This window comes from Panthera onca, chromosome D1 (assembly GCF_046562875.1).
Source record: "Panthera onca isolate mPanOnc1 chromosome D1, mPanOnc1 haplotype 2, whole genome shotgun sequence".
In the NCBI taxonomy this organism is placed as follows: Eukaryota; Metazoa; Chordata; class Mammalia; order Carnivora; family Felidae; genus Panthera; species Panthera onca.
In genome coordinates, this window is record NC_138348.1 from 84,469,916 (window position 1) to 84,490,644 (window position 20,729).

General features: G+C 42.1%; 2 protein-coding genes across 5 annotated transcripts in view; one reads left to right on the top strand and one right to left on the bottom strand.

Moving 5' to 3' along the window:
• VPS26B (VPS26 retromer complex component B) overlaps nt 1-8,738 on the bottom strand; it is a 23,056-nt gene extending 14,318 nt beyond the window's left edge. Inside the window, exon 1 of the mRNA XM_060605282.3 lies at nt 8,054-8,738. Within this exon, the coding sequence (XP_060461265.1) occupies nt 8,054-8,276 (223 nt within the window). The 5' untranslated portion in view covers nt 8,277-8,738. The remainder of the gene's footprint in view (nt 1-8,053) is intronic.
• A 606-nt stretch (nt 8,739-9,344) lies between these two features.
• The window catches only part of NCAPD3 (non-SMC condensin II complex subunit D3), a 64,920-nt gene continuing 53,535 nt past the window's right edge, over nt 9,345-20,729 (top strand). For 2 of the 4 annotated variants that reach the window (XM_078432961.2, XM_078432962.2), the window contains exons 1-3: nt 9,346-9,504; nt 11,624-11,778; nt 13,257-13,419. In XM_078432961.2, the coding sequence (XP_078289087.1) occupies nt 9,441-9,504; nt 11,624-11,778; nt 13,257-13,419 (382 nt within the window). In that variant the 5' untranslated portion in view covers nt 9,346-9,440. Of the gene's footprint in view, nt 9,505-11,623; nt 11,779-13,256; nt 13,420-20,729 lie in introns of all 4 variants that reach the window. The other 2 variants (XM_078432963.2, XM_078432964.2) reach the window with 2 other exon arrangements.

Sequence of the window (20,729 nt, forward strand, 5' to 3'; positions counted from 1 at the left end):
CATGTGGCCAATTTGACGCAGAAGTTTTAATGTTATTCCCTCCATCTTAATCAGGGGTTCCTCTACTTCAGGGAGTGCCAAAATCACTTAGAGAGTTTGTTAAAACCAGATTGCTCAGACTCACTTCTAGTGTCTGGGGTGAGGCCCAAGAATCTGCATTTCTAACAAGCCCTCAGGGGATGCTAGTACTGCTGGTCCTCCAGGGACCACACTTTGAGAAGCAGCACTGCTCTAAATTCATCCTCCTCTAGAAATAGTTCTGGCATTCGAGTCTTAATTCTAAGTTCATGTTATCAATTTATCCTATATTATTTTGTACCTATTTGTACTTTGCTATTTGAGGATACTCTATATGCATGGTCTTTAGAGATAAGGCCTATATCCCCAGGTTCCTGGCACCTCCTCAGTACGTGGCTGTGCAGAGGGGACACTTAATACTGACTATGAATATACATGGCCACATTACAGTCAAGGTACCACATCTCAAGCATTTTTGGGCTCCGGTCCTATGTGAGGCTGCAAACTGTGATAGGGTAGACCAACTGGGAACATGGAGCAGGTAGAGTACACTCACTCCTTCTGCTATTGGCTGCTTGGGGATAAAGAAACAGGTCCATGGAGGGGAGTGTCTGGGACAACCGCCTACCAAACCAGCTCCCATATCTCCAGAGCACAGCAGGTAATCTCTCTCAGAACCAGAGCATCAGGGCAGTGGGGCAGAGATGCATTTGCTCAGGTCAGCCTCAGACAGCACAAGATGTAAGCCCTGATCAGGACTGAAACTTTGGGCCCAAGAAATGCAGTGTCCAGCCCTGCCCCAGGGGAGAACCATGCCCAGAAAGAGAAAATGGCTTCAAGCAGTGCTTTCAGTCTGAGTGCAAAATCAACCCCTTGCTGCCCGAGGAGCTGGTTCTGACAAACCTATTCCATGAAAAGCCTTCCACCCCTCCCCCACCCACCGCCCAGACAAGGAAGCATTCTAAAGCAAAGTGGGCTCTGTCATTAAGATTTATGCAACTCAGGAAGGTGGCAGCAGCATGGTTAATCCCAAACTAGTGCCACTTCTGTATTAATTTACATTGTATTCTGTGATTACATCTTGCTGCTGACTTCCTATGTAGTTACACTTTGATCCACTTTATATTACAAACAATCCATTCTCTCTTCCAAACACTAAATGGAATCAGTAGCAAGTAGCATTCTGGGTGGTGAGTAATACTCCACAAAGTCACTAAATGGGAGATGACACTTACAAATAATAAGGGAAAGGACAGGGAAAGGTGAGCAATCCATTGCTAGTTTTAAAATCCAAGAACTGTGCCCCCCCCCCCCCCCCCCCCCCGCCAATAAATGCAAGGAAGTGCAGTGAGTAGGTGGGAAGAGCCTTGGTGACAAGGGCTCCTTCACTTACTCTCCTGGATCTGCTGCTATACAAGTCCTTGTTGATGGTCCTGGAGCCTACGTGGGAACTGACCCCTTAACTGGGGGACCTGGTGTTTTAGCTCCCAAGCACTGGACTCTGCCCATAGTTTCAGGGTACAGAAGCAGGCAAGGCAGAGCCCTAGTATCCATGATCTTTAAATGAGAAATCCCAGAGTCAAGAAAAGGATGGAAAGAGAAGGATGGAAAAATAGACAACTGTGATCACAGAGCCCAAAGGCAACATGAGAAACAGAAAAGAGAAGGACCTGAGAGCGTTCAGAGAACATGCAGACTGCCAGCATCTGGGGATCCTAGCAACATTCTGCCTGACCCAGCAAGGGCACCTGGCTGTGGCCACCTTTGGTAAGAGAGGTCTTTCCCTGCATAGTGTCACATTCTCCTTAGTGCTTTTCTCCCTGGACACATGTTAATACTAGCTCCTACATTAATTGTCATGGAACAGTGGCCAGTGTGTAGTCTGAGTGGGGCTGGACTGTACTTTTTAATTTATAATTTATAAGCCATTTGCAATGCTTTTGCAAACATTGTGGTGCAAAGGGGCAGAAATAGCAGCCATACTTCACTATTTGCCACAAAGTCTGGTTTTCTCTCACATAAATTAGAACAGAAATCCCAATGCTGTTTTAGCAAGAGGTTTAGGCTGTCAAGAGACTATAAATGGCCTGTATCTATTTCAAAGATGCAGTGACAATTCATCTCTAGTTCTCTCCAAACTCCAAAGCCCTCAGCAACAAGCCATCTCAAGCTATAAGTAGGAACTGGCCATGTTTTTTTGTTGTGGTAACTTCCCTGTCTTGATTGTCTTTCTCAGTCCAATAGGAGGAAGTAACTTTTGTAGTTGGGATGTTTTCATGATGAAACTTGCCACCAACGGATAAGGAGTGAATTTGCCACTTTGGAAGGAAATTGAGCCAGCTTTGCATCACAGGGTCACCATTAGAGATGACCTGAGACCTGCTATAGGGCTGGAACCACGTCTGGTCCAAGCTTCACGCAGGTCTTAGAAGAAAGTTAAGTCAGCAAGGGCAAAAAGACTTCCAAAGAGCCTTGTCTTCATCCTGATTTTCCCAGCCACTGTTTGCTGACTGGCAATCCAGTCAAGATTCACGCTGGCCACACCCACCCAGATCTCCCAGACACTGGAGCAGTAACAGCCCCAGGCTCCCCATCCCCAGCAAGATACAGCTCTCCAGGGCTCTCTAAGCCCTGCAACAACTCACTACTAGGCTAGAATCAATCCATTTAATCTCAATTGCCTTTTACTTAGCTTTTCATGGGTTAATGAATAAAAATACAGAAAGCCTCTGGAGTTTTTAGAAGTATACACTTGACTAGTACTGATGGGTTCAGATCCATCCAGTGGCATTAATTTTAAAAACTTTTTAAAAAATCCAAATATTGTTTATTTGGCTTTGGAAGACAGGAGTAATCATGTCTGTTCTCCCTTGTAATTTTGACCTTCTAGTTACCTTTGGTTTATTTAACCCCATTAGTCTCCAAGGCGGTCCAGCTCTGCCTTATGTCCTGCGTTAGAGTCCCCCCAAATGAGTGCAGCGGAAAAAATGGTCTCTCTTAACAATTAAAAAACTTCCCTCTATGCTCCTTATATACCACACTGCATTCTTCTAAAAATGTAGGGCACCTGTTGGGAGGAGCACTGGGTGTTGTATGGAAACCAATTTGACAATAAATTTCACATTAAAATAAATAAATAAATAAATAAATGTTTCATAACATAAAAAAAAAAAAAAGTAGGCCATTAGCTGTCACAGTGACATGGGAGATGCCTTCACCACACATTTGTTGGTTTTGTTACAACAGACCAAGCCACTGGAAAAAGTATACTAGGTGCAAGAAGAAACCCAATATGTCTCAAAAACTTACTGAAAGTAACAGAAAACATATACAACACAGGTGAATAAATAAGACCTTCTTATACTCTCAGGGGGCACCATTCAAAGTGCAACATCCAAGCAGTTGGTGTAGGACTGAGTGGATCACAACTCATATTTTCTTATACTCAGGGAGAAACCTGCCTCAACTTGGAATAAGAAAATTTGATCAAAGAAACATGCAAAAGCAAGCAAACTGACACCCGCTTTAATGTTTCTGTACCTAGTTCCCTCAGTGAAGATGCTGTGCATGGGTGACTGTCAGTGGGTAAGTCATCTTAGTTCTCAGTGGCCTGGAGTAAGGGCCACACCTAGCTCACCAATGCCTCAGCCACCAGCACCAGCAGGAAACCCTGTCTCCTAACAGTAAGCAGCAAAGCAAATCTGCACTCTCCCTTTCCTTCATTCAAGTAACTCTGGTTTATCTAGGAGGAGTTGGAAGAAAAAAATCTGGACCACAGCCTTTGATTCCTAGATCTGACCATGTACCATTAGCAATTATTTATTGAGCACCTACTTTGTGCTAGCCACTGAGACTAGAGATTAGCTACCGCACTGGTTTTCAGTGAGGAAGGCCTGTAGAAGAACAGTGGAAGAAAGGCTTAAGTCATCTGGATATCATGTTTGCTGGGGGCTTTCGGAATGAGTATGAGCCTGGGAAGAAGGTCATACCTTGCAGAAAGATGTTCACAAAGGGAAGATGCCAAGATTCTAAAAGAAACATATTTTAAGGAAGTTACAAGGGTGAGGATGAAAGGTAAGGGAGAGATGAGCCTGGACAGAAAGGCAGGGCCACTCAGGAAGGAGCTGGGTACACTTTTGCCCTTCAACCAATAGAAAGTTGATGAGCAGAATTTTAAGGAGGGGACTGACAATGTCAGAACTGCCTTTTAGAAAGTTCATTCTTACTGAACTGAAAGACAAGAATGAACTGAAAGATGAGGAAGGCAAAGGCAGGAAGGCCAGTTAGGAGGGGGCTGTCAAAAGAGTTACAAAAGGCAGTAGCATTGGCATGGAGAGGAACCACAGAATAGGGACGTATCAGAGAGTTGTTGGAATACCAGCTGGGCATGTGGGAGGAGTTAGTCTAAGATGGCTTCCAGATTTTTGAGGCTGAATGGACACAGGTGACATAGGCCACAGTGGAGCAAACAGGACAAGAAGCAGGGCTGAGGCTGGAGCACAGAAAGAAAGGGGTTTTGTTTTGGATGTGTTTCAGAGGGACCTATGGGGTATCCAGGTGGAGGTGCCTAGCAGGCAGTTGGAAACACAGGCATGGAACTCAGTAGAGTTCAGGTCAGGACAAAGAAAGAGGTTGGGAATCATCAGAATATATGAGTGCGGATGAGACTGCCAGAGCAAGTTATAGAGAAGGGACAAGAAACAAAAGTTACCCTCTTCCTTTTGGAGGTAGGACCTCCAAAATCAAGACTGAGATAGCAGCTTTTCTAAGTAGGGTCTGGGCAACTATGAGGAATGGGGTCCAAAGAGGTCCAATGCAACAGAAGGCCAAATAGCTGTCTCAACAAAGACTCTGTGTAGAGTCCCTCTCATAGGTTTTTACTTGCACTAACACACCTTTCGGAAAACAGTGGAAGGCAATGGGGGGGAGACAAACAAGCAGACCAAAGGGGACGCAAACCTGGTCCAAACATTTCTTATGGATGGTCTGCACAGAAATCAGGGTGACTGCAAGGTGATATGTGTTAAAGGTCTAGTGCCTGGAAACTTCTTGATGAGTCAAGAGAAAATGACAATGATCATCTTAACTCCCTTTTACTGCGTACCTATGATGTGTGCCAAGACCTGCACATCACGTATATTATCTGGTCTTCACAAGACCCTAGCAAAGACTGTGCTATTATAAACTGAGCCCCATCTAATTTAAGTCACACTGTCTGCTTGACCCTTAATCATGTACCAGGCTGTCATTCAAATGAATACACAGGTGGGACAAATATATTTTCATCAGGAGAAAAAAGAAATTAATCATAAAGATAAAAAGGTTAATTATGTAAAGCACTTGATTTTCAAGCTGTGGAACTGTTCCCTGTAAGAAAGGAAGGAGAGAAGGAAAAAAGAAAGAAACAAACCCAAGAGACTATGGTTTACAAGAATGCTTTTGAATTAAAATGGAAATCAACAAGGAAGGTGAACAGAGCACAATGATATCAACTTTCTTACTCCAGTACAGTAAAATCTATACTGTATGTCACTCATAGAGCCAGACCAAGGAACTCCACCAAAGCTCCACCCAGTTCATTCATAGTCAAAGATGCAATGAAGGAGAAAACCACGGGACCACAACCTCGGCAAAGTTACTCACTAGCCTCGCTCTGGTGCCCTGAGGTCAGTAGACTGTCAACAAAAATAGATCATACTCTGCCTGAAGAAGAATCCCTTGACAGCTCAACATTATTCTCACAAGCTGACTGTTATTGCTGCCTTACAGGTGAGAAAGCTGAGGCCCAGAGAGGGACACAGCTTCCTCAAAGTCACAGGGTTAACACTGCCCACAGTGCTCAGAGGCTTGGGAAGAGTTATCAAGGAAAGATAAAAGGTTGGTAGAAAACCTGGCAGGGCTGCTGTCCTGGGATTCAAGGAGTTAGACAAAACACCAGGCAGGGCAGGCCCAGCAAGCAGCTTCTGCAACTTCCTTTCACTTGAACTAGAGGGAGGCCTTGTCCCCGTTCCCCAAGAACAGCTCATGTCACACTGCTGGGTGGGGGACATTCTGATCATCTTTCACGTATTGATGAGGTATCATCACCTGTAGTGATGGTATAAGACACAGAGTGTGCCTGTTTACACTTGTATTACAGAGCCAAAGAATCCATGCAGTAGCTTTAAAACTACTTGAAAATACAGATGCTCAGTAGGCAAGGACTTCTCAACTATCTCATACAATATGCTTAGCATAAAATGCTTTGGATTCACCCTATATACCTAGTGGTCCTTTACTAGGTGTGCTTTTACTCTCCACGGGACATAAGGCAATATCTCAAGACATCTCTGTGGGTGCCTTTTAGGGGTGTTTCTGGTATCTGGTGGGTTGAAGCCAGGGTAAATATCCTGCTAAATGTCATGTGACAACAAAGAATTATCAGGCCCAAAATGTCAACAGTACTACTGTTGAGAAACACTATCCAAGCTAGAGGCAGGAAAACAAAGGGTATAAAATTCACTCTCAAGCCCCCTTCAGCTACATAAAAGGCCACTCATATTCTGGATTTAAAATAACAAAAAAGTTTCCTATGTAAAGAGACAGTATTTGACCTGATTTCATTTTCTTAAATACCAGAGGCAAATACTTCAGCCAGAGCACTATCCACATAGACTCTTTTTCTTAGGATTCCTCCTACTTGTGCCAGTGTTTTCTGCCTCTGTAAAACAGGGAGAACAGATTCTTTGTTGAACTCTCAGGATGTGAGAGAAAGTATTTGACGAGCTTTCTCAGGAAGTCCTTAAGAACAGGGTTATACATGCAGAGTGTGTTATAGGGTATGAACCCTTTGATAGAAGTTTTTTTCAGCCCACAGGAGTATTTGCTGTGAATCTACTCCTGACCTAATGACACAGACCATGCATTTCAGAAGTACCTGAGAGTTTTTAAAAACACAAGACTTCAAATAGTCTTAGCATTAGAGACAACCCCACCTTCACTGGCAGCTCCCAAATCTTCTATATTGTTACCGCCTTTTAAAGTCTAGTTTTAAGTATTAATAATCATGGTTGAAGACTGTTAGAGCATCGAGAAATTATGATCTTTTTTTTTTTTTTTTTTTGAAGGAGAGAGAAACAGAGAACGAGTGGGGAAGGGGCAGAGAGAGAGGGAGACAGAATTGAAGCGGGCTCCAGGCTCTGAGCTGTTAGCAACCAGAGTCTGATGCTGGGGTTATACTCGTGAACCATGAGATCATGACCTGAGCCAATGTTGGTCACTTAACCGACTGAGCCACCCAGGCGCCCCGATCATTTAATTTTGGACTTAGAAGGATCATTTCTTTGTAAGAAGAAAATTCGTCAACTGAAAACTAGCATTCTAATAAATCTTAGAAACACTAGCTAAGTAGACAGAAAGACTGAAGACTGCAGAGCTGTTTTCTCAAAACACCCTTCCTTAGCTTTGAGATAACTTTTTTCTATCTCTAACAGAGGGGATCAGAGCTACGGTGAGACAGGAGAAGGGTGGGGAGCCCTCTCCATCTCCACATCTAAAAGGAAAAGCGGGTGGATGGGAGTGAACTTAGTGAGGCACAGAGGACCAACTTAACTTGGATCTGACAGCTGTGGATGTCCAGACAATGGTAAAAGCAGTACTGGATCAAGGTATCCCCCTAACAAACCCACCTGCAGGCTATGGCAGGAGAGCGTCTCACTCGGAAATCCTGGAGGCAGGAAGCAAAGCTGAGCGGCAGTTTGAAGGGACAACTAGAGTATCTCAGGGCAAGGTACCCACAACAATGAGGCTCTCGGCGGGGAGGCTCCCTGTCTTCCTCAGCCACCCCCACCGCCCTCGCGGTGCGCTGTCACTTTTGGCAGGGAAGCCGGCAACGCAGGGGCTGTCGCCGGCGGGCGGGCCTCAGACTGCAGTGGACAAGAGACTCCCACAGGCCTCATCGGAGCTGGGCCCCGAACCACCCCGCTCCCCCCGCCTCCAAGTCGGCGCTCTGGGCCGGCGTACGCGGCCGGTGAGGAAGGCCCGGGTGCCCACTCACCGATCTGCCCGATGAACTCGATCTTGATGCCCTGGTGCTCCAGCCGCTTGTTGGGGTTCTTGAGTGCGAGGCTCACCTTCCCGGAGACCGTCTCTCCGTCGTAGAAGAGGAAATATTTCTCCTTCTTCCCATCCTCCGTCTTGTGCTCGGCCCGCTTCCTACTCTCCGCATCATTCAGCAAGATTTCCACCTCCACGCTCTGCCCGAAGCCGAAGAAGCTCATCTCACCGCCGGGCTGGGCCGGGCCGGCCTCGGTAAGACCGCTCCTCTTTGCGGATCAGGGGCCCTAAGCAAAGGCCGGAGGGCTGGACGCGGGACCCAGCTCCGCTGCCAGACGGCGGGCGACTGCACTACTCCCGACTCCACGGGGAGGGGGGAGGGCCGTCTGCAGCGCCCCGGGTACCAGTGCACCGCTGCTCGCCAGTGTCCAGTGAGCCCGAGCCGCCGGCGGCAGTGAGGGGCGAGGGCGGTCAATGCAATTGGAGGGGGGCAGTGCAGATCCCTGGCGTGCGTGGCCACAGCCGCCCACCGGGTGGGGTGCGGGACTGAGCAGCACAGATAGCCAGCCCTGGCCTCTGGAGGTGCAACGCACCGAGGTGCTTCGGCAGCTTCGGGCGGAGGTGCAGAGGGGGGCGCAGTCTCCAGCCTGGACGCGCTGAAGACACCGCGCGCATGCGCTCGCCTCCGCCTCTGTAGCTTTCACCACCCGGCTGCCGGAAGGTGTGCTCACTGCGCATGTGCAGTGGTAGAAAGGGCGGCCGGCCTTTCCCTTAGTTGACATGGCAGTTACGGCGTTTTGCCAGAATTTGGGGCCAGACATCCCGTAGAATTAAAAGAACTGCAGATACACTTTCTGAGTGCTTTTTTGTTTGTTTGTTTTCCTTTATTGTTTTAGTTCGATAAACGTTAGGCTACCATCCACATTCGAATATATACAACGTTCGATCGCTGTCTGACAGGGTAAAGGTAGCCCTTTGACACTCACGGGAAATGTCGCTTGATGGGGGGCAAAGGTGACATTTAATACACGAAGGTTCCTGTCTTAAATTCTCTTTAAAGAGTCGTCCCATTAAAAAATATAAGGCGAGAAAAACTCTATTAAGCTTTAACTTAATTATTGGCCCCCGCCCCCTAACTTAAAGGGAAACCTAAAAAATCACCCCGTGGAACCTTGGTTCAATCTACAGTCCCTTATCCGCCCCATTCTTTGCGCATGCGGTAGAAGACCTTGTTCATTGGTTAATAGAGTGGAAACGGCTGAGCGCTATGATTAGTCGGTGGGAAATTCCACCACGTTGTGATTGGTCCGCAGGAACGTCTTGGAGCGCGCGCGGGAGCGAGCTTTGAAAGTTGACCACCGTGGTGGCTAGCCGGTTCTTGGGAGATAATGGTGGCGCTGCCGGGCCTTGGGAGTGGCCTGCAGCCCTGGTGCCCGTTGGATCTCAGCCCTGGTGAGAAAACGAGGCCGTGAGTCTCGGGGAGGCCGAACTGTGGTGCTTTGCCACCGCGGTGCTCCTCTGCCCGGGCTTGGGGTGGGGGTGGGGCCCTCCTCTTGGCAGACTCTGGGATCTCCAGGTCTGTGCACTCTAGGGCATTGGCGAGCCAGCTCTTGAACAGGGGCTCAACCTAGTAAAGGAACGAAAAAAAGGGGGGGGGGCTTATATTGTCTGGTCTTTTAGTTCTTTTGCATGTTTTCTCGGCCTTGCTTATTCTGCAAATCTTCACCGACAGCCTCATCCATTTTTGTGGTTTTACATAGCAAATCTATTTCTTCGTTCAGACTTACTTCCTGAAGTTCATGTTCGTTGGTTTAAATGGATGTCTCACAGGCACCTCAAACGTCACATGCGTGAAACTGGGATTCCTGAAGCCAGCTAATGGTAGCAGCCAATCCACAAACCTGGGAGTCATAACATTCTTCCTTCATCTTTCATGCTTACAACCACCGGTTGTCCTCCCCTCAGAGATGTCTCTCCTTGCTCCTTTTCCTGATGCTGCTGTCCATCAGCAAGCCCTTATTATGGGCAACCTATGCAATTGAATTATCCAAGCAGCTTTCTCATGCTAACTCTTCCAGCCCCTTCCCCGCATCTCTTCTGGGGTCACTTTTGAAAACACCATCGTCACCCTGTCAGGTCTTTAAACCTTTAATGTTACCCTTCTATTTGTTAAATAAATACCAAATCTTTGGCATACCCTGTAAGAGCTTTCACCATTCACTGCAGTGTTCTTTTCTAAGAGCTTAACCTTTTGAGTCGAAATAGTGGGTGGGATTGGTTCCATAGCTTACGATCTCTGTATCACTGGGCAAGACGCTTAACCTTGCTAAGCCTTGTTTCCTTACATGTCAAATGAGGATTAAAATAATATCCACCTCACAGTTTTGTGAAGATTAATTTAATACCTGGCACATAGTAACTGCTGAATACTAATAATGACTCTCCCCCTTCACACGAAGACTGAGTGCTGTAACTATTTTGTTCATTTTTAAACAGGTTATACTTTCTTTCTCTTAGTTCCCTCTGTCTGGGATGCATTTTTTTTGCATTTCTTTCCCTGGTAAACTCCCACATTTAGGTCCAATTGAAGCAGAATCATTCTTCCCACCTCTGTCATCCTTCCCACCTCTCCCATAATATTTTCTGTTATGCTGTGTAGTGTTTTACATACCTGTTACTGTTTTAACACTGATCCATCGTAAAAATAATAATAGTAGCTATCATTTATTGAAAAAAAAAATTTTTTTGAGAGAGAGAGTACAGGGAAGGGGTAGAGAGAGAGGGGCACAGAGGATCCAAAGCAGGTTTTGTGCTGACAGCAGTGAGCAGCCTGATGTACTCAGACTCACGAACTGTGAGATCATGACCTGAGTTGGACACTCAACTGACTGAGCCACCAAGGCTCCCCTGAATTTTTTTATTTCCTGACACCAGATCTTTTCTTTTTTCATTGAGACTTGGGTAGGTGTAATCCAGAAATGAAGTAAAAATACTGGTATATGTTTAAAAATATGCATATAAAATAAATGGGAGAATATATGAAAGAAAGAGACAGGAAAAGATAGAACGTTTTTAGGAAGAAGACCGTATTTGTTAGGAGAATGATTAGGAAAGAGTGAATGAATAATTAAATTGTGGTAAACCGTCAGTTGTTTCACATGCCCCTTTGTGCTTATATGCTTTATTTGGGTTTATTAACTTGATTGCAAGAGTTCACACAGGGACATCTGAGGCATTCTTTTATTAACCTCTCTGTCTCCAGAATGAACTTATGGGGTAGCCATATCATTAGTGTTTTGATGTGTCATTCCATAAGGCTGTCATATCTAAAATGTGTGTTCCTTCTTGATAATTTCAGAAGATGACCAGTCTTTTAGCAGCTGTCAGTTCTGATTTAAAAAAGATGTTTTAACCTTTTCTGTTTTCGTTTAATTATGCTACACTTCTATTGCATAATTCTGGTGAATTATGACTAGTTCCTTTTTTGTTTTTGAACGTGCCTGGTGTCTAAAATGATTGGTGTTTTACTTGTGATAGAAAAACTATTGATTTCATTGCATTTTCCCACTAGAATGGGTGGACACAGTGTGGGAACTGGATTTTACAGAGACCGAACCTTTGGATCCCAGCATAGAAGCAGAAATCATAGAGTCTGGATTGAATGCATTTATAAAACTATATGAAAGTGTTTTTCCCTTTGCTACTGAAGAACATGGATCTACAGAGGTAAAAAAAAAAAAAAAAAAAAAAAAAATCGAACCAGCCATCTTTAGGTGTTAGAAGTGGAAGATGAAAGTCTAATCTAATCTGAAGCTTAGCCTTTTTAGTATACAGTTCATAAGGAGTATGGTAAGAATAGCATAAAGAATGTGGTTCATCTGTTAGAAAATCCTAGTAGCTAATAGCTAAGTCAAGTGGGGAAATTCAGATTTAGGCTTTGAAATGCGAGATTCTGTTAGGAAATTCTTAGAGAGATGTAATGGGTCACTGGAAATGTGAATTGGAAGACTAGGAAAGAAGTGAAGATTTAATAAAATAGAGTCCTCTCAATTCTGAGTCAAGGTGATGGATGAAGTGCAACAATGCATGAGGTCAGGGAGGAAGAGAAGAGGACAGGACAAGTTTAAAAAAGCTGGTTGAGGGTGACCTATAGGTGCACAGTCAGAGTGTGGGGAGTGTTGATATGAAGACCAGGAAGTGGCCAGGTACCACGTGCTGCAGAGGTCATGGGCAGGCACAGTCACCCCTCAGAGGTGATTGGATCATCCTTGGTGACCTGTAAGGTCACAGTTACAGGGAAGTGGGGTGGAGCTGAAGTGGCATTAGGAATGAGGAGGTAACTACTATAAAGGTAGGAGGTGATTTCTTCCAGAAGTTTCATGGTGAAAGAATGCAGAGTACTGACAGGATTTTAAATGGGCTCTTCTGTAAAAGTGGCACATGCTAACTAGTGTAGCTAAGCCAAGGCATTACTTGCCATTTTCCCTGTCTTCAGGGGAGCAGCAAGTATAGGGTCTGATTGCTTGAACTTCCGTGGGCCTGTGTTTTTTTCAAGGTACTCTAGGATAAATCATTTAGTTCCCTGCTGTTTGGTTTATAGAAATAACCCGTTTTCTTATCATGTGTTTAATTGGCAAAACATGGAACCACGATACAATTAATAAAATAGTGGTTTATAGTCTAGGGTATATTTCCTTTCTCACCTTGGCTACTTATGAAATCTGCTGAGGGAGAAACTTTCAGGTATTTCTTTTCCTGTTCCCATTGCCCATAGAGATTTACATTTAAGTAAACGGCTCTAATTTCTTCATTTAGTAATTAGAGCGATAAATGATTTTGAGTACATTTAATATAGCTGGATGGGTAACTTCTTTGAGTAAACACAAATATAGGGTGTCCTAAAGGTCTTACTATAGTTTTTGGCTATGATAATTTCAGAAATATATATGCTTCAAACCTATCCTCAAATTATTTTGTATCTAATTATTTAAATTTCTTATATACTTATTTATTTTTATAATTTTGAATACTACATTTTAATTTTTTTTCAATCCCTTAGAAGATAGCAAACGTTTAGAATTAGGAGCCAGGTTGGTCTTTTTTTTTTTTTTTTTAATAAGGTACTAAATACTTGCAAAAATTAAATAATAGGAGATTTTCCAATTTCTCTAATTATTGGCTTTTATGTTTCTCCCTCCCCACAGAGCATATGGGCCTTCTTCATTGAAAACAGTATTTCTCACAGGGCACTGGTGGCATTGTTCTATCACTTTGTTCAAACAGTCCATAAGAAAAGTGTCAGTGTGCAATATCGACAGTATGGCCTTCATGCTGCTGGGCTTTATTTTCTGCTGCTGGAAGTACCAGGTATGTAGATATTTGATCATAAGATAAATATATTTTTGTTTTAAATTTCTACATTGTTTTGAACTCTTGTATTTCTTTTTCTCACTTATAAAATGAGGCAGGGGCAACCCATCTTATAGAGTCGTTCTAAAAATTAAACACAATGAGTCTGTGAAAAACATGGCTTGTTATAGGTGTTCAAGAAATGTGTTTCCTTTGTTTCTTTAAATTTTTTTATTTTAGTGTTTATTTATTTTTGAGAGAGACAAAGACAGAATGCAAGTGGGTTAGGGGCAGAGAGAGAGGGAGACACAGAAACAGAAGCAGGCTCCAGGCTCTGAGCTGTCAGCAAAGAGCCTGACGTGGGGCTCGAACTCACGAGCTGTGAGATCATGACCTGAGCCGAAGTCAGACACTCAACCGACTGAGCCACCCAGGTGCCCCAAGCCTCGTTTCTTTAAGTGTGTTTGTTTTGTAATATGCTGTGTCTATAACCTAATACGATTAATATCAGAGGGATAAGGCTGAAGGGGTTTGTTTCCAAGCTATAAGAGCTCCATTCACACCCACCACCATCTAGTATAAAAACCTGATACCACCCACTCATCTCCTGACTCCCCGTCCAGACTGAGAAAGACTGCTGGAGAGTCATTGTGTTATATATATATCTCTCTCCTATGCAAATATGGAAAAATAGGTTAAAACCATTCTAATAAAGAAAACATGAGAATAGCTAGTAATGCTTGATGAAGGAAAGCACAGGAAAGGAGTCTATTTATGAGCACTGTTCTACTTCCCTTATTGTCAGAGCGCTCAGGTGGCTGTTCCTCCTGTGCGCAATAAAGGAGTCCCTTCTACACACCCCAAACCTAAGGTAAGAGAGGCTGGAACAGAGGGAGATGTGGCTGGAGAACCTAAAGTTCATATAGACAAGAAAAGCACAAGATTAGTCAGCATTTATGCTGCTTGTCATAGTTTACACAAGTTCATTTGTAATGAATGTTAAGGATTTATTCCATGTGATTGGGAATTGGTAAAAAGACATATAAAGCCTTGAACATTAATTTATATTATTGTTAAAGCTCCCAATCATGACTTTTGAAATAAGTTCCTAAAGACTTTAGTTGCTAAGCAATATCTCAGTTGGAACTGAGTTGTCTCACAGAAGAGTGGTGATTTTAGGAACCCAGTTTTACTCTTCTCTTCCCTTGCTAGATGCAGATCCTTCTGATTAAGGTTGAGATTTATGCCAAAGCAAAGAGTGTTGTTCATTATTGGCTACTTGCATCTTTCCAGAGAGTGTTTTTGCTAATTACCTTCTGTTTTTAAATGTTTCCAGATTATGGTTGGGATGCTGTTGATACTTAATTTTTAATCATAGTGTGTTCTTTTTCAAGATGTTTTGGTTATTCTGGGTCCCTTTTATTTCCATGTGAATTGTAGGAGTTACATGTCAATTTCTGCCCAAAAAAAGGTTTCTACGATTTTGATAGTTACTGCACTGAATTTATAGATCAATTTGGGGAGTATTGCCATCTTAACAACATTACGTCTTCTGATCCATGAACACAGGATGTCTTTCCATTTAGGTCTTCTCTAATTTGTTTCAATGACATTTTATACTTATCAACGTACACTTACTTGGTTAAACTTATACCTAAGTATTTTATTCTTTCCCGTGCTATTGTAGATGAAATTGTTTTCTCAATTTCATTTTCAGATTGTTTACTGGTAGTGTGTAGAAGTACAATTTATCTACTTATTTATTATTTAAGTATAGTCAATATACAATGTTATGTTAATTTCATGTGTACAATATAGTGTTTGGATAAGTCTGTATGAAAAGTCTACCTTATGCTATGCTCACCATAAGTGAGGCTATCATCTGTCACCACTCAATGGTGTCACAATACCATTGAGTATATTCCCTGTGCTGTGCATTTTATCCCCATAACTTACTCATTCTGTAACTGGAAGCCTGTACCTTCCACTTCCCCTCACCCATTTTGCCCATCTCCCAACCCCTCTCCCCTTTACCAACTACCAGTTTGTTTTCTGTGTTTATGGGTTGTTTCAGCTTTTTTTGTTTGTTTTGTGTTTAGTTTTCACTTATATGTGAAATCATACGATATTTGTCTGACATTTCTTTTTTATTTTTTTGTTTTTAACATTTATTGATTTTTGAGAGACAGAGACAGTGTGAGCAGGGAAGGGCAGAGAGAGAGGGAGACACAGAATCTGAAGCAGGCTCCAGGCTCCAAGCTGTCAGCACAGAGCCCAACCCGGGTCTCGAACTCACAGACCACGAGTTCATGACCTAAGCCGAAGTCAGACACTTAACCCACTGAGCCACCCAGGCTCCCCGTTGTCTGACTTATTTCATTTAGCACATACCCTCTAGGTCCATGTGTGTTGTTGCAAAAGGCAAGATTTCATTCTTTTTTATAGCTGAGTAGTATTCCATTACTTCCATCTCACATCTTCTTTATCCATTCATCTATTGATGGAATCTTAGATTCCTTCCATGTCTTGACTATTGTAAATAATGCTGCAGTGAACATAGGGGTGCATTTATATTTTTGATTTAGTGTTTTTCTTTGGATAGATACCCAGTAGTGGAATTACTGGATTGTAGGGTATGTCAATTTTTAATTTTATGAGGAACTTCTGTGCTATTTCCTTTCCATGGTGGCTGTACCAACATTACCACCAATAGTGCATGAGGATTCCTTTCTCTCCACATCCTCACCAACATTTGTCATTTCTTGTCTTTTTGATTTTAGTCATTCTGGCAGGTGTGAGGTTATATCTCATTGTGGTTTTAATTTGCATTTCCCTGATGATTAGTATTTTTGAACTTCTTTTCATGTGCCTGTTGGTTATTTGTATGTCCTTTTTGGAAAACTGTCTATTCAGGTCTTCTGCCTTTTTTAAATCAGAAAAGTACAGTTGATTTTTTATTACTGATCTCATACCCTGCAACTTTGCTGAACTCATTTATTGTTACTAATAAGATTTTCTATATATAAGATCATGTTGCTTGTAAGTAGACATAATTTTACTTCTTTTCCAGTTTGGGTGCCTTTTATTTCTTTTTCTTCCCTAATTGCCCTGGTTAGGTCCTCCAGTATAGTACTGAGCAGAAGTCAGGAGGTGGACATCTTGTCTTGTTCCTGATCTCAGAAGGAAAACTTTCAGTATTTTGTCCTTAAGTATATGATATTTGCTGTGATTGTTGTAAGAATCACCTTTATGAGATTGTTGTTCCTAGTTTGTTGAGTGTTTTATTATGAAAGGATATTAGATTTTATTATTTGCTTTTTTTGTATCTGTGGGATGGTCTTGTGGTTCTTTATTCCAATAATAGAATGTATTATGTTGATAGATTTTCATGTTAAACTAGTTTTGCATTTCCTTGATGATAGTGTATAACCTTTTTATGTGTTGTCAGATTTTGTTAGCTAATATTTTATTGAAGATTTTGCATCTGTATTCATAAGGGACATTCTTTTTTTGATATGCCTTTGTCTGGCCTGGGTTTCAGGATACCAGTCTCATAGAATGAGTTGGGTAGTGTTCTTGCCTTTTTTATATTTTGGAGGTATGTGAAGAACTGGTTGTTCTTCTGCCTTAAATTTTTGGTAGAATTCAATAATGAAGTCATGTAGGCATGCAGTTTGCTTGGAAAGATTTTTGTTTGCAGAATCTGTAGTGATATGTCTTCTTTCATGTCTGATTGATAATTTGTATTCCTTTTGTTGTTGTTTTCATCCCTGTAGATAGAGGTTTATTAATTGCATTGATCATTTCAAAGAACCACTTTTGATGTTATTGATTATACTCTATTCTTTGTCCATTTCTTATTTCAGTGATTTTGGTCTTTTATTGCCTTCCATCTTACTTTGGTTTAATTTGCTTTTATTCTGATTTCTTAAGGTGGTTGCTTAGATCTTTGTTCTCACTTACTTCTCTTATCTGGCAAATTTCCCTATGTACAGCTTTATCTGCACCCTGCAAATTCTGATGATTTGTTTTCATTATCATTGAAGCGAAAGCAGTTTTCTGATTTTTCTTGTGATTTCTCCTTACACCTCTGAGTTATTTAATAGTGTATCCAATTTCCAAATATTTGAGGACTATCCTGAAATGTTATTACAGGGCTTAGGGGTACTGACCTCTCGCGCAGTCAAAAATCCCTGTGTAACTCTTGACTCCCCATAACTTAACTAATAGCTTACTGTTGACCAGAAGTCTTACCAATAACATAAACAGTCAATTAACACATATTATTGTGTATTTATTTTATACAGTTTTCTTACAGTAAGCTAGAGAAGAGAAAATGTTATTAAGAAAATCATAAAGAAAACACATTACAGTACTATACTGTATCGGTACCATAAGTTTACATTCTTTCTTTACAAGATGAATTGTCTTGCTGTGAGTACCTATATCAGTGTTGTCTTATGGGATACAAAACACTTTAGGTGTTATATGTATTATTAACATTAGACAAAAAAATAAAAAGATAACATGAAAAAGGAATTCATATTTATTTATAGGTATAACGATTCATGCATTGATAAGCAGCAAAATGATTGCTTTATGGTAGTGTAGTATAAGATTAGTTCATGGGAGCCTAGGCTATACACTAATGAATGAATCATTATGAAGTTTTTATGGCATACAGTATTACAGCTGTATTCATAATGCTGCATTGGAAACATTGTTACATTAAAAAAAAAAAAAAACCACCTGTGATGATAGGCTGATACACAGTTTCTTCAGTTACCAGAGAAAAAGAGATACTATATGGTAATGTAACTCTTTGAAAGTGAAGTTCTTTTTTTTTTTTTTTTTTTTAAGTTTATTTATTTTGAGAGAGAGAGTGAGAGAGCACATGGGGGACCAGGGGGAGGGACGGAGAGAGAGAGAACAAATCCCAAGCAGGCTCTGCACCGACAGTGTTTTAGCCCAATGTAGGACTCAAACTCACGAACCATGAGATCATGACACGAGCTGAGATCAAAAGTTGGATGCTTAACCAACTGAGTCACCTAGGCTCCCCTGAAACTAAAGTTCTTTTAAAAGTTTATTTATTTTGAGAGAGAGCGAGAGAGCAGGAGAGGGGCAGGGAGAGAGGGAGAGAGAGAATCCCAAGCAGGCCCTGCACTGTCAGTGTGGAGCTTGACATGGGGCTGAAACTCCCAAACCATGAGATCATGACCTGAACCAAAATCAAGAGTTGGATGCTGAACCGACTGAGCCACCCAGGTGCCCCTAAAGTTCTAAAACCGTAAGAAAATTAACATATTGTTAATTTTATGTTAAATATCACTCACCTTATGCCTATGTAAGAATAGGCTGTCCACTTCTACTCAAATCTTGCACATGGTGTCCTACACCGTGAATACTTAGGTAATGATGATGAGAACACAGAAACACCTTGTATAGTTCTTGCTATACACTTATTAGATGTTCACACGAAGATAACACATGCACAGCAGATAAGATCACTGACTGTACAGCATGATGATTATTTGTTATTCATTAAGTGGAAGTGGACCATCAGAAAGGTCTTCATCGTCGTCTTCGTGTTGAGTAGGCTGAGGAGGAGGAGGAGAACGAGCTGGGGTTGGTCTCGCTCTCTCAGAGGTGGAAAGAGAGGTACACACAGGGTCATTTCACAGAAAGACATTGTAATTTGTCTGAATTTCTGCTTTTTCATTTCTCTAAAAATGTTTCTGTATGGTACCAATCCTTTATCCATCATTTGTTGTAGTTTCAGTGCCCATATCATAGAAGAGTCCATGTAATAAAAGAAAGGAGTGAAAAGCAGTCTTAAATGATCAGAACCCTTCTGCTAGATTGTCTAACATCGATTTGTTTTCTGGCACTTTTTTTTTTTTTTAATGTTTATTTATTTTGATAGAGACAACATGAGCAGAATAGAGGCAGAGAGAGAGAGAGAGGGAGAGACAGAATCCCAAGTAAGCTCTGCACTATTGGTGTAGAGCCCGAAGCAGGGCTTCATCCCACGAACCATGAGATCATGACCTGAGATGAAATCAAAAGTCAGACACCTAACTGACTGGAGCTACCCGGGCACCCCTGTTAGTGTCTTCTTTCTCATTGTCTGGCACTGATTCAGAGGCACATCATCTTCTGTTCATTCCTGTGGTGTTGGGCCTGTTAGCTCTTGAATTTCTCCAAGATCTATATCTTGAACCCCCTCCCCCCCACACACACACACATTTTTTTGCCATATCCACAGTCTCTTTCATGATTTCCTTGATTGGCTCTGTCATAAGTCCTGTGAAGTCATACACAAAATGTGGACACAGTTTTCTCCAGCAGGAATTTATTGTTTGGAGCTGGATGGCTTTCATGGCTTCTTCCATAACAACAGTGGCATCTTCAGTGGTGTAATCCTTCTAGACTTCGATGATGTGCCCTCTGTCAGGATTGTCTTCCATAGGGTTGACAGTCCTTTCCATGGAGTACCGTGTGTAATGAATCTTAAAAGTCTTTATGACTCCCTATCTAGAGATTGTATTAGAGATGTGTCTGGGGGCAAGTAGATCCCTGCCTTTTGTCTTGAACTCATGGGGTTCTGGGTGGCCAAGGGCTTTGTCCAGTATCAAAAGAACTTTAAAAGGCAGTCATTTATTGGCAGGGTACTTCCTGACTTCAGGGACAAAGCATCAATGGAACCAATCCAAAAAATGGGTTCTCATTATCTAGGCCTTCTTGTTTTACAACCAAAGGACTGTCAACTAGTGTTTATCTTTTCCCTTCAACGCTCTAGGGTTAGCAGCTATATAGAAAAGTGCAGTCTTGATGATAAACCTGACTGCATTTGCACAAAACAGTAGAGCTAACCTATCCCTTCCTACCTTAAATCCTGGTGTTTGCTTCTCTCCCTCAACTAATAAATGTCCTTTGGGATGTTTTTCTCCAGAATCAGGCACTTTTGTCTGCATTAAAAACTTGTTCAGGCAGATGTCCTTCTCAGTGATTTTCTTAAAGGTGTCCGGGAACTTGTCTGCTTGCCTTTTGGTTGGTGGAAGCTGTTTCTCCTGTTATCATGACATTTTTTTAAGCCAAATCTCTTTCTAAAGTTATCAAACCATCCTTTGCTGACATTAAATTCTCTTACTTTAGATCCCTCACCTTCCTTTTGCTTTAAGTTGTCATATAATGACTTTGCTTTTTCTTGAATCATGCAGGTATAGCTTTCTAATAACAATCCTGCACCCACATAAAGCTGCACTTTCTTTTCTTTTCTTTTTTTTTTTAATGTTTATTTTGAGAAAGAGAGAGAGCACAAGCAG